Below are 16,626 nucleotides of genomic sequence, written 5' to 3' on the forward strand. Positions count from 1 at the left end.
ACCAGGAGTGTGAAGATCGGCCTCTGTGGAGGAGGCCCGTGAAGGATGTTGCAGGGTAGTTGGAGGCATTCATCCTGCAACAGTGAGGTCAGAGGAGTGACACATGAATGGATGGAGCGCTGGGTGGCTAAAATACAGCAAGTTGGCACAGTGGGTAGCACAGGTGGTGCATCTGCCAGTCATCTCAGTCATCCCTTGACACCTGGATCATTTCCATGACCTACTGGCAAGTGCTCCACACTTACATGGCCTCAATTCGCACCTATCATGGCATGATCACTGTGATGATGTTACTACCATATAATGGTGAATGGTGGCTGTTTTCTTTATATAATCTGTTAATGACACATGTGAAACATATCTGTATGTAAGAGTGTATCTAAATGGGGAGCGGAGACACATTTGTTCGTCCACTGCATTATGGAGCCAACATTCAGAGTTGAATTTCGATTTAAAGCTTTCGTGACTGCAGGGATTCATCTTCTTGGTTCTTTCGGTAAAGTCACGTAGAAGGGGAAGTAATAAAATAATAAAAATAAAACATAATAAAATAATTTAAAATAATTCTCACGACGTTTCGGCTACAACGCAAGCAGCCGTCCTCAGGTGAAGAATGAAACACCACCAAGCTTGGAGCGTATATTTAAGCTGGTTTGTCAAGGCACTCTTCTTCCCACCCCCCCTCCAAACCAGCTTAAATATACGCTCCAAGCTTGGTGGTGTTTCATTCTTCACCTGAGGACGGCTGCTTGCGTTGTGGCCGAAACGTCGTGAGAATTATTTTATATTATTTTATTATGTTTTATTTTTATTATTTTATTACTTCCCCTTCTACGTGACTTTACCGAAAGAACCAAGAAGATTCAGAGTTGAATTATTGCTGACAGCAGACATGATTGACAAGTGATAGCTTAACTTATTGTAGGCCTCTGCTGAGTTGATGTGTTCCTAGGTTAAGTACTTGGTGAAGCATTATAGCATCTGTACTGAGCAGATGAAGGCAGCCAGGCATGGTTCTTGCCACAACACCACCTTCTTCACCGTTCCAGTGCGTGAGAGTGTAAAGTTGTTATTTGCTGTAAAGTATATTGACCATATTAAACACCTAGGTTTAGTAAAAGCAATAGGGTTTTTTATTACATGTGTAGTGGATTCAACTGAGTCACAGACGTACCCTTTGGAGGCAACACATTTATTGATACCAACACAAAGTGGTAACTGCCCCTTTAGCAAATAACAGCCTATGGTGGTGGACCACCAGGCTAACTACACTAATCACACTGGGATTGGTTACAATGGACAGGACCCCGGCTTGGGTCCCGGTCCATGTGTTGGTGACTCTTCTCGGACGTAGAATGTAGATCTTAAGGATAACAACAGCAACGCATGAACTCTGGTCCCTCTGGGGACCCGGTTTATATCCCCACTGTTCGAGCAGGATCTCGTCCTGACATGTCACCACCCCTAGCCCCCACTTTAGGCCCCTCTGGTGATCTTACCTGTCACGTGCCTTCCAGGGTCAACTCGAGTGCCATGGCCTTTAATAACCCCATTCATGGCCGGCACTCTCACACCCCCTCCTATAGGAGACAGCACTGCATGCCGAGCGTGGTGCCACTCAGCGCTCACCAAGCCCCTCTAGGGCTGGTACTACACCCACATGTACGAGGTGTCTGCGATGGCAATACATCGAAATGTCGTGCCTCGCGAGAGCCGGCTTTACCCAGTGACCGCGACGAATGTCGCTTCATACGTGATGTCCGCGATGTAAGTACATCGCACGCCGTGCCTCTCTAGGGCCGACACCCCATAGTGACATCCGCGATGTCACTACACACGTGTAAAGAAGCTCATTGGAGACATCCATTTTCAGGGGAGGAGAGCTTTATTTCTCTGAACGTATATAGAGTCCAAGTGTAATGACTGCCACACACGTAATTGCTATGGCTATCTTCAGCCCCCATGGTTTCCACCAAGTTGTTAACTGAACAGTCAACCCCGATGGTTTCCAGTTGGCCCCAATGTCGTCCACCTCTGGTCGTCAATTAGTCCCCGAGTAAGCACCCCGACCGTGGGCCTCGCTCCTCCTTATATACTCGCTCGCCCCCCCCACCCCCACTTTACTATAACATGTGTGTCCTTAATTGAATAATGCTTACAGTGCCTTCCGGTCACCTTTTTCCATTCGTCACAACGCGCGCCTTCTGGAACCTTCTCTTGTACAGTCCCGGACACATGGAACGTTTCATAAGCATGGAAAATACAGCACTTAAAGCTCAAATTACATCTGTCCATCTGAGCATTCAAGCAAATCTGAGCCTGGCTTCGGACTTCCAAGTTGTGATTGAACACTAATTTGTCCATTTTAGAATGTTTCTGCCCATTGCAAAGAGTTTCATTTTTAACACCATTTGCTATTTTCATCAGACTTTTGCAATAGTTAACATTTCTTCAGTAGCCATATAGAACCGAAATTCTGTACGTAGAGTTATGGGTTATCATTGATATTAAATATACTAGGGCCTCCAGGCATTATACTGACCACTTGCCTACTATGTCAGGCCAAGAGCTGATCGTAAATAGTAGCAAGTGCCTTAAAACAGCCTGTGTGATGAATTGGGTTTTTTTTTCTCGTTAATGTTTGAGTGTTCTTGTCTATGTAATATGTGAATATTACGTGTGACTATATATATATACATTTCTATGCTTCTATGCTGACTTACATTGTGTGGATTTTACTGTTTTCTGTCTGCAGCTGCTAGATCCTCTGCCGCATTGCTGTACAGAATTGGTCAAATGGAGCGAAGACAATCAGCGGGAGAGAAACCATTCAAGTGCACTGTGTGTGGGAAGGCGTTTGTATATCCATCAAATCTTCAGTCCCACCAGAGAACACACACGGGAGAGAAACCCTTCAAGTGCACTGCGTGTGGGAAGGCGTTTTCAGAGTCATCAAGTCTTAAAAAACACCAGATAATACACACAGGAGAAACACCCTTCAATTGCACTATGTGTGGGAAAGCGTTTGTACATTCATCAAGTCTTAAAAGACACCAGAGAATACACACAGGAGAAACACCCTTCAAGTGCACTGTGTGTGGAAAGGCATTTGCAATGTCATCACATCTTAAAATACACCAGATAAGTCACACAGGAGAAACACCCTTCAAGTGCACTGTGTGTGTGAAGACCTTTACACAATCATCATATCTTAAAATACACCAGAGAATACACACAGGAGACACACCCTTCAAGTGCACTGTGTGTGGGAAGGCATTTTCACGTCCATCACATCTTAAAACACACCAGAGCATACACACAGGAGAAAGACCCTTCAAGTGCACTGTGTGTAGGAAGGCGTTTGCAGATTCATCACATCTTAAAATACACCAGAGAATACACACAGGAGAAAAGCCCTTCAAGTGCACTGTGTGTGGGAAGGCGTTTACACGTTCATCAAATCTTAAAACACACCAGAGCATACACACAGGAGAAACGCCCTTCAAGTGCACTGTGTGTGGGAAGGCGTTTGCACGTTCATCATATCTTAAAACACACCAGAGCATACACACAGGAGAAACGCCCTTCAAGTGCACTGTGTGTGGGAAGGCGTTTGCACTTTCATCATATCTTAAAACACACCAGAGAATACACACAGGAGAAACACCCTTCAAGTGCACTGTGTATGGGAAGGGTTTTCGACAGTTAGGGGATCGAAACAAGCATCAAACCATTCATCAGGAAATTAATCTGAAATCGGCGTGTGGAAGTCAAAGTGCTGCAATGAGCCCATCCCTCATGAAACAAGAACCTGAAACACATTTGAAATATGAAACGTGGCCAGGAGTGAAGATGAAATGTCAAGAAGCGAAAATGAAATTTGAATCAGCAAAGGTGAAAAGTGAAGTGACGGTAAAGAGTGAAGAAGTGATGGTGAAATGTGAGCATGAAGATTTTACTCCAAAATCCGACCTTCACGTCGATCGAGGCAGCATTAAGCTGGAGGAGGCTGTGGACTCTGAGGCAGAGCGAGGCAATGCCCAGCAATTTGTGGATGTGGAGGTGTGGGTGGATTTTTTAGGTAATATTGAGTCAAATGGAGACCAAGTTGATGTGTATCATTGAGCTTAAGATAAAGAAGTTCCATTTAATTAACAGGCCTTTCCCGTAATAGAGGTTTTTGGAGTTAGATCGTGTAAATATATACATTTGTCGTTAAAACCCACCGCCACCCGACACAGCCAACTTGTAAATGTTGTCACGTAAACAGAACATGCCAATTTGTCACTAGTACAGCACACCTATGTCTTTGAGAGCCAAACCACAACATTTACAATCTGAGTACAAGGTTTCGCCAGTCATTACAAGCGACAGCCAGATTTTTGCCTTTCCCATTAAAAGTGTTTAACCTCCAAGTAGTCAATAGAGGCAGGGTGAAGCTGGAGGAGGCTGTGGACTGAGTGAAATGAAACCAAGCAGTTTGTTGAGGTGGACTTGTTGGAAGATGCAGAGTAGGCGTGGCCAGCATGTGTGGACTTAGAGGTTGGGTTGATCTGCAAGCAGGAGCTGGAGACAAAAAAGCTCCACAGCATTCAACGTGTTATAATAATATTTAGATTAATAATTTGCGCTTGCATAAATGTTTTATTTCTTTCTCACTGTATGTAGCCAATCTTGCTAATCAAAGGTGAAATGCTTCAGCAACTTAAAGCGGCTTGGATCATTTAATCTCAATCGCTCGACGGCTAGCCCAAGTCGCAGCTGTCCCTTTGTGGTACAAGGTAACTCAGTACCGACCTGCACGTGGACATGAGTCTGCCAGTAGGGTGGAGCAATGATTGATGTGTAACCCCAGTTGGGTAATTTGTGGCTAATCTTTTGACTCTGACAAATTTTGACTACTGTTAAGCAGATGGTGCGTATTTTTGGTCAATATTGCTGCAGTAATCATGAGGGCTGCCGACAGCTATGAACTGTGAACCTCTTTAAACAAATATCAACCGTGCTATCATTTGGCATCTCTCATTCTACGAATGCATGCAGGTGTAGGCATCCATTCAGAGATCAGTGTACAGTAAATGTGCTTCTTCTTGGTTCTTTCGGTAAAGTCACGTAGAAGGAAAGTAATAAAATAATAAAAATAAAACATAAAATAATTCTCACGACGTTTCGGCCACAACACAAGCAGCCGTCCTCAGGTGAAGACCAGGTCTGTCGAGGCGACAGCGTCTAATAGAAAACACCATCACGCTTGGAGCGTCTATTTAAGCTGGGTTGGAAGGGCGGGAAGAAATGCGCATTGACAAAATAATCTGCATATCAAGAGGAATTTAGCATATTTATATGAAATGCAGGAATGCGATTAGTGCTATTTGTGAAATGCTAATCCTGCATAATGCTCATGCAGTATGCAGGATTAGCAGCATCAAAGGGAGGGGGATAGGGGTAGCATTAATAAAGGGAAGGAATGTTAATAGTATGTAGCTGCAGTCACTAAACAACAACGTAAAACGCTAAAGTATAAACTACATAGTATTAAATTGTATACTGTATTACTATACACTACCCTATGTCTTAGAATAATACATAGTGTAATATTACACTATGTATTATTCTACCTACCCAACTGCATACCACCCTGCTGTATATTCACTATACAATTTCGATACTATATATTACCTTATACATTGTATTAAACATTACACTTCAATACTATTTATTATTATACAATATGCTATGCACTATACCATTGACCGTCGCATGAACGGAGCAAAGAATCCATTCCCTGCGGAGAATACAAGATATATAGTCAATGTCAGTGAGTGGAACGCGGTCTGAAAGTCACGGTAAATGTGGACACAATCCGTTAAGATCCGAAATGGTTAATTACGTCCTTCCAATGATTGCTAAGCCGGAATCCATCTTCTCGGTTGAAATTGTCTCTGTGTTTGTATATGTGGATCGCCTCATGAACGAATCTCTCATGGTAGCCAGATGGCTTGCAAAGAACCTTTGTCTTGGAGAAGTCAATGTAATGTGAGCCCACTGAATTGTAACAGTGATTTGCCACAGCTGAGGTGTTAGTCCTACCGTGGTTCAAGTCTACTTTATGTTCACGGATGCGGTCCGAGACATGTCGTTTGGTTTCTCCAATGTAACTGCTACCACAGAGGCAACTTAGTTTGTAAACGCCAGGGTACTGTATGTCTGGAACCACATCTTTTACAGACGGGACCAGATCACGGATTTTATGTACGGTGTTGAATCGGACCTGGATCTTGTGTTTAATCAGGATTTTGGAGATCTTTTTTGTGACCCCAGCAATGTAGGGTAAGGTGATGGTCTTGAAAGGCTCCTCAACAGGATCTTTCTTGATGGTTGGAGTGATGGCTTTGCGGATTGTGTAGTCAGAGTAACCATTAGCTTTAAGAGCTTGGCGTACGTGTTTGAGTTCACTGGCAATGTGTTCCTGGTCGGAAATGCATTGGGCCCTATGGTATAGAGACTTGATGAGGGAATTCTTCTGGGATGGATGGTGGTGGGAATCCGGTTTTAGGTAAGCATCCGTATGGGTGGCTTTCCTGTAGACAGAGTGGCTCATTGAACCATCAGGTCTCCTTTTAATAAGGACATCCAAAAAGGGTAGCTTGCCATTTTTTCGACTTCCATGGTGAATCTGATGGCTGGGTGTATGGAATTGATGTGGTCGAGAAATTGGTCGAGAGCAGACCGGCCATGTGGCCAGATAACAAAAGTGTCATCTACGTACCTCTTCCATAAGGTCGGGCGTAGAGTGGCAGTCTGGATGGCGTCAGTCTCAAATTTATCCATGAAGACGTTGGCTACAACCGTAGATAGGGGGGGGGGGGCATTGGGGTGCCCTCAGTTTGCTTGTAGAAAGTTCCATTCCAGGTGAAGTATGTATTGGTTAAGCAGTGTCTCACCAGGGGGGGTGGGTACCCCAGCATTCAGTCCTTGATGAACCAAGTCTTCAATGATTGTGATGGTGTCAGGTACAGGAACTTTGGTGAATAAGGAAACCACATCAAAACTCCTTTTGATGCTGCTAATCCTGCATAATGCATGGGCATTATGCAGGATTAGCATTTTACAAATAGCACTAATCGCATTCATGCATTTCCCATAAATATGCTAAATTCCTCTTGATATGCAGATTATTTTGTCAATGCGCATTCCCCCCCCCCTTCCAACCCAGCTTAAATAGATGCTCCAAGCGTGATGGTGTTTTCTTTTAGACGCTGTCGCCTTGACAGACCTGGTCTTCACCTGAGGACGGCTGCTTGTGTTGTGGCCGAAACGTCGTGAGAATTATTTTATTATGTTTTATTTTTATTATTTTATTACTTCCCTTCTACATGACTTTACCGAAAGAACCAAGAAGATGAATCCCTGCAGTCATGAAAGCTTTAAATCGTAAAGTAAATGTGCTATAATGTGAAGCAGTATATTTCAATGCAATAGTTCAATGTTGGCGATGTCTCTTGATAATTTTGAGTTATAATTTTACACATGTATGATCTGATTGAGCATATACAGCAAAAGCTCTTATCCAGCATCCATGGGGAATCGAGGGTGCTAGTTCATCAAATTTACCAGTTATCTGAAAGGTATACTTAATGTTTCAGCAAATTTCTGAAGTATAAAAAGCATTTTTGAATGAATAAATTAAACATACATTTTAACTATGATATTAAAATAATTTACTCTTTTATAGAGGTACTCACCAGTCATTTATATAGCATTCTAAGTTTATTGTAGAGAAGCAATGGTGCTGTTTAGATTAGTGTACAGTAGTGCAGTACTGTATTACAAGTGTAATGCGAGCAAGGACAGGGTGGCTGCTGCCTCCGTGTCACTCACACGGGCCAGGGTATTGGGAGACGGAGCCTGGTCGACGGAGAGAGTGGGAGGAACCACTGCTCACCTCGGCTCCAATGGGAGTCGGGGTGAGGAAGGGTGATGAGGGGCGGAGATAGGGGCAGCACGTGAAGGAGGAGTCAGGGTCACGTGAGAGGGAGGATATAGGGCGAGAGCCGGAAGAGATCTGGGAGTCGGGGAGAGTGGAAATAGGGGAGAGCCACGCTGGGTGGTGGCGGACGAAGTGGCGCCATTTGCCACGTGGTCGGAGTCCCGGCACAGTCGGCCAGCGGTGTACGTGGAATAGCAGTAGCTAGCGAAGTGTGTGGAGCTAGTGGGGAGTGAGGAGACAGGAGCGTGTGCGGGGCACACGGAGCAGCGGTGTGGCTGCAGAGTGTGCAGGGCACACGGAGCAGCGGTGTGGCTGCAGAGTATGCAGAGCACACGGAACAGCGGTGTGGCTGTAGGTGTGTGGAGCACGGGACGAGTGCGTGGGGCGCACGACAGAGGAGGCACGGGTCCAGAACGCGGACATTGCGGGGTGCGAGACAAGAACCCAAATAAAGGACAAACGGAGACCTACATTGCCTGCAGAGTCCTTTATTACACAAGTACAGTGAAACAATTAGGTTAGGCAGCCCAAAACACGATCATAATGGTGTATTGCAGATTATTGCAATTGCAACTCTATTAGCGCCACCACTCAGCAACGTCGTGAAGCAAGCTGCAAGATGCCAGAATTTTTTTTTATACTTGAAGGAATATTTATTTTGCTGTTTTACAGATGCCGGTTAATAAAGCATTCCGGATGGTAAAGTACGTGATAGAGATTTTGCTGCATATTCCATCTTACCTATGAATGTCATTCTTTGTCCCTCTGTCTGCGTACGCTCGCAAGGGATTTGGCGCTTGGACGGTGGGGTTAACGTGGAAAAAAATTGCCGGGCTGTTTGACCTGAGCCCCACAGCGGGAATAGGCCATTCCGTTTTCCCATCTGTCACCTTTAAACCTTTAAAGTGGTTAAAATCGCGTTTTTGTGCGATTTATCTTTATTTATTTACTTTTGCCGCCCAAGCTGCAGGGGGGTTGCCCCTGGAAACCCGCGCGGCATCGGATGGGGGGGATTTCTCCGCGTTCAAAATGCAAAAAAATGCACGCAACGCTGAGGTAAATTCATCACAGTGTCATGTCCTCTTCTCTTCCCCCCCACCTCAATGTGTGTACTTACCATTGTAGGGTCGTAAGATACTAAAAACACGTTCCTTCGGAGTGGGCAGGTAGGAACTTGGTTGGACAGTGCATTTGTGCGATCCGTGTTGGATACCGTAGTCGTGTTGGAAGTTGTAGCTGTTACTATTGCATCAGATGATGATTGTTGATTTATTGGTGTAGGTCTTTAAGTTCATGTAGCTGTTGCAGCAGGTCGCGCATGTGCTGTGACGCCGCCTCCTGCGTGTACCACGCGCGTCAATCCACCTGACCTGGTCCTTGAACGGCCACGATGTTGTAATGACGCACCAGGTGCCAGATGTTGAGCAGGGTGTAGACGCCACAGTCGTAGCCGTTCGGTTGCTGCGGCACAAGCACCGTGGTGATTGCCACGGTGGTGATCGCCACCGGCGTGCTCACCAATTCGGCGCGCACGACCCGGTCCACCACCGTGCTGGCGAAGGCCGCGATGTTTTTGGCGTTGCGCGACTGCCCGCACGCAGCCATTGAGTCTAACAGCATGGCAGTCGACCTTGGTGGGCACGTGGCGTTGACGATGACCAAGATCTGCCAGTGCGACTGGTCGTGGATCGGTATGATCCACACCGGCCTGGAAGACACGCCATCGAAGACGCAATTCAAGTCGTCGAGATGGCCCGCCAAGAACTTTGTGTACAGGAACGTGTTGAACAGGTGGACGTATGCCGCTCGCGACAGGCAGTAGAACTGCCCGAACAGGTTGATGATGGTGTCGTTCAACCACTGGCCAGGTTGTAAGCAGCGGAAGTAGTTCGGGAACAGCCTTCCGTACCCCGGAATGAAGACAACGTGTTCGACCGAGACAGGGGGCGGACAACGTGGAGTGACGCTGGGCAGAGGCGGGCTTGGTCGCCGCTTCACCGCCATAGCAGACTCTTGCGGCGTCGGAGCTGGCTCCTCTGGCCACGACCGTTTTCCGCGCAGGATAAGCGGATCGGGCGGAGGCGGGCTTGGTTTGAACCTCCGCCGCTTCACCACCACAGCAGACTCTTGCGGCTTTGGCTCCTCCGGCCGCGACCGTTTCCCGCGCGGGACGAGTGGCTTGCGAGCCTGTGGTCCCGCAGGTTTTTGCCACATGCCGTTTTTGGCAATGTCCATTCGCCATTTCGTCGAATGTATATTTGGCCGCAACGTCTTGAGGTGCGCCTTCCGGAACGAGAGCGCCAAAGGAAAACAACGAAATCGACACGCCTGCCGTACGCGGCTGAACATCACGTACAGCAACTTGAATGACAGATTCGGGCTGGCGCGACTTGGCTCCAGCAGGGCGATGATGTACGCAAACGTCGCGCCCTGGCATTTACATGTGGTAATTGCGAATGACAGGTCGACCGCGTGCATCTCGTAGGCGACCGTGACTTGCCGATCCGGATCGTCTTCGGCTTGCGTTTGATCAGTCCGATCGGGATGTGGACCGCGCCGACACCACCGTCAGCATCGCGCGGGGCGACGTTGAGATGACGCGGCCATGCGGCCACATCGACCCCATGCACGGAGACGATGATATGGTCAGGCGGCATCGGCACGTCAATGACACGGCGGACGCCATCGTCGCCGCTGTCGCTTTGAGCACGTATGGCGGCGATGGTGGCGCGGCGTTCGTCCGCATTGTCCCACGCGACGGATACCAGCGTGCAGGGCGTGCCATTCGCGACATTGTAGACGACGTTGCTATTGCCATTGTCGAGGATCTGGGCAGGGCAGCCAGCGACGAAGTACCCGAACAGCTCGGGATTGTCTTTCTCCTGGTAGAGCAGTGACTGCAGCGAGACAGGAACGTGGCGCTTAAGGCGCCGACGCCACCGCAGAATGTGTCGACCCGTGGCGATGGCGACGTGTACAGCACGTGCAGCATTGATGTCGGCCCGATCGCGATTGCTTGTCGTCAGGCACATGGATTCCGTGAGCCAGGCCGGATCTGCGGCGATCTCGGTCTTGGTAATCGGTTCCGTCAGGCCATCGATTATGTCGTCGGTGATGGGGCGGAAGGTGCAGTCGGCATCCGTCCAGCTGGTCCCCGTCGGGTAATGCCGCAGTAGCGCCCGCATCCCCTGGAGGCGCCGGCAATGATCCGGACAGCCAGCGGCCCGGAGCTGCTCAGTCATCTCGAATACATGGAATCGCTCGAATAGGGAGCGCGCCATCAGGTCTTCCGACGACACGGCGTCGTACATGACGCGATATAAATCGCGCCCGCATGTAACCGGCAGCTGTATGAAGTCGCCCACCAGGAGGATGGAGATGCCCCCGAAAACCACGCGTGGATTGTACATTGAGCGCAGATGCTGGTCCAACAGCACGAGGAAGGCAGCCCGCATCATGCTGACCTCGTTGATGATGACGAGGCGCAAACTGTCGCCGCCGATGACATTGAAAATCAAGTCCACCAGCTGGCCGGCGTTCAGGTCCTTGACGAACGACTTCCACATGGTGGCAAAACTCTGCCCCTGGGGCAGCGGGCAGGCGTCGCGGGTCCGTTAGGCCCACGCAGGCTCTCATCGTTGAAGACAAAGGCGTCGGGATGGTTTGCGCACAGGTGGAAGTACAGCAGCGCCAGACGCGGATCCATCGCAAAATTTTGCGACTTCGCCAGGAACCTGACGATCTCCTCACTAGGGTCCTGCTCAGCGAGAGCGGTCTCAGCCAGAGACGCCAGCATGGCGTCCTCAGTTTCGACGCTGACGCGTCGCTTCTCAGCCTTCGCGACGTGTGCGCGCTCCAGTCGGGCAGCACACTCTTCGGGCGTCTGGGGCGCGGCACATCGGGCAGCCAACGAGACGCGCGCCCATCAGTCGGGCAGCACGCTCTTCAGGCGTCTCGTCCTTTATTGTGCCCCCGCCGCTGTACTGTGGCCAGACGTCGCCGATGGATGCGAACATCCCCACTATCTCCACACCGCCGATGGTTGCACTGAACGTCGGCGATCGCGCCAGAAAACTTTTGCAGTCAGGCAAACTGCAATATGCCAAGACAGTCACAGTCACTGAACTGCGCAGAGTGCATGACAGACAAATATGCACGACAGACAGCCAAATAATCCCTGGTGGGCAGTGTGGAACCTGTTGTTCCTCCCTCTATAATATTCAAATACTGTCAATTATACCTGCATAATAATCAAATACTGTCAATTATCCTTTTTCACACTCACGATGTATGTGTCATGTCAGAATTATTGATAATTAATAAATGCCAAACCTATTTTTTTCAAATTAATAAATGGCAACCTCGTGTCTTACCCACAAATCTAGCAACTACCCAAAGCGTTGAGTAGGCACGTAAAATATATTCATCAACTGAAATTGATTTTGCTCCTGACAAATAAACAATGCACGTGAGATTTGATTATTTAAAATGCATGTACATTACATGCCAATGTTCATCATCATCATCAGCCATGCTCAATCGACTGCTGGGAGAAAAGGTTCCCCAATATTTTCCCCAATATTGTCACCATTCCTCATGCGCATGAGATGATCTCATTGCTTCATCTCTGGTGGTTATTCTCTCAGGCGTGTTTTCTCCTTCGGTTGACATTCCATCCCAAGTTCTGTCCACTTGCTATTATCCCTTTTAGCCACGACGTGTCTTGCCCAAGCCTAATGAAAACTCAAATTGCATTTTCGCAATGTTGCATTGAGGATAAAGTAAAGTAACCAAAAAATGACTATGAATTAAAATAGAGATGGTCAAAATGAAATAGAAATAATGAAATCATGACTGTAAATCAATCACAATGTAATCACTGGAAAGTGTGCTGGGAGTGGGGGGGGACTCCAGTTTAATCGTAAACATGGCCACAGGCAGCCATTGCCAGCATGCACACATGCCCAGTTAGGGATGTTCATTGAATTTTTTAGGGTTTTACGATAATTGCATGCACAAAAGCCTATTAAAAAAACCATTACCAATGTTCACCACACCCACAATGACCGGAGTGAAGTATGGTCAAAACAAGCTCAATGACTGACATGGCGTGGTTAGGCCTTCATCTAGCAGTGGCTTGACAAAGTGATGTACGTTTATTATATTGTTTATATTGTATCTATAATGATCTGAACAATGACATTTCAACATGCGTCTGTAAAAATGCGTCCCATGCGCCAAGTAGTTTGATCAAGCACTCAAAAAGTAGAAAATTATAGATTCGATGACTAAGGAATCAATACAATATTCCATAAGCAAACGGTAGAAATCGATAATAAAAGTGCAGGAGATACAAAACACTGAGTATGCTTCGCAAGTACCCTAACTTACAATAAGATATTATATGTGCATAGGCAGCTTACTCTGTGTCAAGAGATACGAGAGAAAAGCTGATCAATATACTCATGGTGCTTTTAGTGATAAAGAAAATGTCTGGAGTCACGTACCGCCTTGAAGACTCTTAATAGAAGACTCTTAATATTTACGTTGAAGCCTATTCGCCATTGATTGAAGCAGCATCGGCGGGGGAGGGAGAGAGCACAGAGGTGGTGGGGTGGGAAAGGACTGGCACCAAGATGCCCTCGAGTGGCATGGGAGAGTTAACGCAGCGAATAATATGCACGACAGACAGACAGACAAAAAATCCCTGTTGGGCAGTGTGGAACCTGTTGTTCCTACCTGTATAAAAGATAACTTGACTTTAGGTAGCCAGGCAGACAGCCCCCTTAACTATCGCCCCCCTCCCTTAGGCCCCTCCCCTGACCCCCCCCTTCCCTTAGGCCCCTCCCCTGAGCACCCCCCCCCCCCCCCATATCCTTAGGCCCCTCCCCTGACCCTCCTCCCTTAGGCACCTCCCCTCTCCGTACCCGGCAGTAGGTCTCCACCAATCAAAGAGCTGTTAATGTTATATATTTATTTATGCACGACAGTCAGGCAGACAGACAGCCAAATAATCCCTGGTGGGCAGTGTGGAACATTGTTCCTACCTGTATTATAGTGCCTAGACAGGATTTTTGTAGTGCAGGGGGGGGGTAGCGGCCCAGCCCCCAGCCTCGGCCGGCTGGGCAATCTCGGCGCGGCCGGGGGCTCTGCATGGGACTAGGCCTCTTTGTTAGGTGAGTACTTTGTGCTTTCGATTCGATATATACTGCTACTAGCAGGAAAAATATATTTTAAAATGTCTGAAAACTTAAAAACAACATACAAATGAAAAGATAACTCATACAATAAAACCCGAGTGCGCCAATAATCTTTTCTTTAAATCGCTCAAGGGAAACGAAGGTTGTAGATTTCTTTAGAATCGTCTTGAAGCGACGACGCGCAACAGAAACATCCTGGATAAACCAGCAAATCTTAACAAAAAAAGTATTACAACGAAAGTCAAACAATAACCATAAGATAGATTAACCATATGTTTTCTAAATCACCAAAATAAATCTATAAAAACAATGTAACAACAGTAATCATAGGAACTGTCATCATTTAACAAACGATATATATAACATGTACGACCAAACTTGCAGCCATAGCTGGCAGCATGACACTCCCAGTGTATGATGTGTAAGTGAGTCCATGGTAGTGCGAGTAGTATGATGTGTGAGTGAGTGTATGATGAGTGAATTAGTGTATGATAAGTGAATCAGCGTATGATGAGTGAGTATGATGAATGAATGAATGGGTCATTGGTTGTGTGAGTGAGTGTAATAAACCTCGTTGAGACAACGTCGGGAATTCAAAATTCTTTATTAAGTTTATTCCACAGCTCTCACAAATCCGTTCCTCTATGGCTCCTTCACGCTGTTGGCAGTGTGAGAGGGAGGGAGAGAGAGACTGCCACGGCCCGCCACGTGGCAGGCTCCAGACCACGGCACCAGCGTGGCTTCCACCTTCGTTCCTCCAAGCTCTGACCACGTGCTGTCCATCTCCGCCCCGTTTAATCCCTGGCCCACGTGATGCCCCGCAGCCAATCCTCAGCCACATCCCTGGAACTTTCCAGAGCCCACTGTATGGACCCAGGGCCACGCCCCTAACTCGACTCCCCATTGGTTGCAGGCTGAAGCCAGCAGAGCCAATCATCATCCTCCGGTGTAACCTTCGCATTACATCAGGGCCACGCCCCTGGCTCGACTCCTCATTGGTTGTGGGCTGAGGCCGGCAAAGCCCATCATCATCCAGGTGTAACCCATTTATCATCCAGGTGTAACCTCACATTACAAGTGTATGATGTGTGAGTGAGTCCTCATGATGAGTGAATTAGTGTATGATGAGTGAATGGATCAGTGGTTGTGTGAGTGAGTGTATGATGTGTGAGTCAGCGAATGATGAGTGAGTCAGCGTATGATGAGTGAGTGTATGATGAGGGAATTAGTGTATGATGAGTGAATGGGTCAGTAGTTGTGTGAGTGAGTGTATGATAATATAAGTTGGTTGCATGTCGGCAAGTATGCTAAACATCTTGAACAGACACATTCACAAATTTCTCTTTCATATGTAGTGGTTTAAACACGCGCCACACACGGCAGATTGTGAGCACGTGCGCGTAGAGTACAGTAGGTGCATATGAGGATGAGCGTTGTTGCCAGGGCTCGAAGGGGTTGGCCAGAGATGGGTTAGGGGCAATTAAGGACACAGGACCATGATTGGCTGGTGGTTGTGGTTGTTGTTGTCGTGGACTGGTGCCGCGAAGTATGGAAAAAGAGACAGGTGGCGGCGGGGGCTAGGAGCGAGGGGCGGCGAGGGGGTCGCCAACTAATTAATTGGGAGTTAATTGGGTCAGGCATAAATACAGGGGTGTTGGGAGCTGAGGGGAGTTTGCGCCTGGGAGTGGATGAAGATGGTCGGAGCCGAAGCAGTGGAGCAAGGAAAGTATAGGGTAGCAGTGGAGCGAGAGAATTATAATGTAGCAGTGGAACGAGAGAAGTATAAGGTAGCAGTGGAGCGAGAGAAGTATAGGGTAGCAGTGGAGTGAGGGACGCAGAGCGTAGCGCTGGAGTGTGATGGAGAAGCCGACAGAAGTGGCTGGAGTGTGACGGAGAAGCCGATAGAAAGCGGATGGAGTGTGGCGGAGAAGCTGCGGGAGGGCGGCTGAACTGTGACAGGGAAGCGGAGAGGAGAGTCGACGTAGATGGAGAAGTGGAGCGAGCGAGGCCGGCGGAACGCGGCGAGTGAGCGGAGAGCATGCTGGAACGATGTTGAATTGTATGGTATTAGCGAAATAAAGTGACAACGGAAAAGCAAGAAGCTGTCGCATGAAGTCCAGCATTACACATATATAAGATAGACAGAGTCAGCATGTACTACTGTAGTGTAAGCTGTAATCATAGGAACCACCATAGTCGGTATAAACTGCTGTAGTGAAAGCACGATACCACCACAGTCTGCATGCAATACTGTCGTCATAGCAGGATACCACCACAGTCAGCATGCAATGCTGTAGTCATAGCAGGATACCACCACAGTCAGTAGGCACTGCTGTGGTCATAGCAGAATACCACCACATTCAGCATGCAATGCTATAGTGAAAGGATACCACCACAGTCAGCATGCAATGCTATAGTGAAAGCAGGATACCACCA

At 47.7% G+C, this 16,626-nt stretch overlaps 1 protein-coding gene across 4 annotated transcripts in view; it reads left to right on the forward strand.

The window, feature by feature from the left end:
* LOC144740821 (uncharacterized) overlaps window positions 1-8,460 on the forward strand; it is a 35,491-nt gene extending 27,031 nt beyond the window's left edge. For 3 of the 4 annotated variants that reach the window (XM_078623544.1, XM_078623546.1, XM_078623547.1), the window contains one exon: window positions 2,756-8,460. In XM_078623544.1, the coding sequence (XP_078479670.1) occupies window positions 2,797-4,125 (1,329 nt within the window). In that variant the 5' untranslated portion in view covers window positions 2,756-2,796 and the 3' untranslated portion in view covers window positions 4,126-8,460. Of the gene's footprint in view, window positions 1-1,586; window positions 1,768-2,755 lie in introns of all 4 variants that reach the window. The other variant, XM_078623545.1, reaches the window with a different exon arrangement.
* The last annotated feature ends 8,166 nt before the right edge of the window (window positions 8,461-16,626 follow it).

Source organism: Lampetra planeri, unplaced genomic scaffold (genome assembly GCF_965212315.1).
Source record: "Lampetra planeri unplaced genomic scaffold, kcLamPlan1.2.h2 scaffold_309, whole genome shotgun sequence".
Classification (NCBI taxonomy): Eukaryota; Metazoa; Chordata; class Hyperoartia; order Petromyzontiformes; family Petromyzontidae; genus Lampetra; species Lampetra planeri.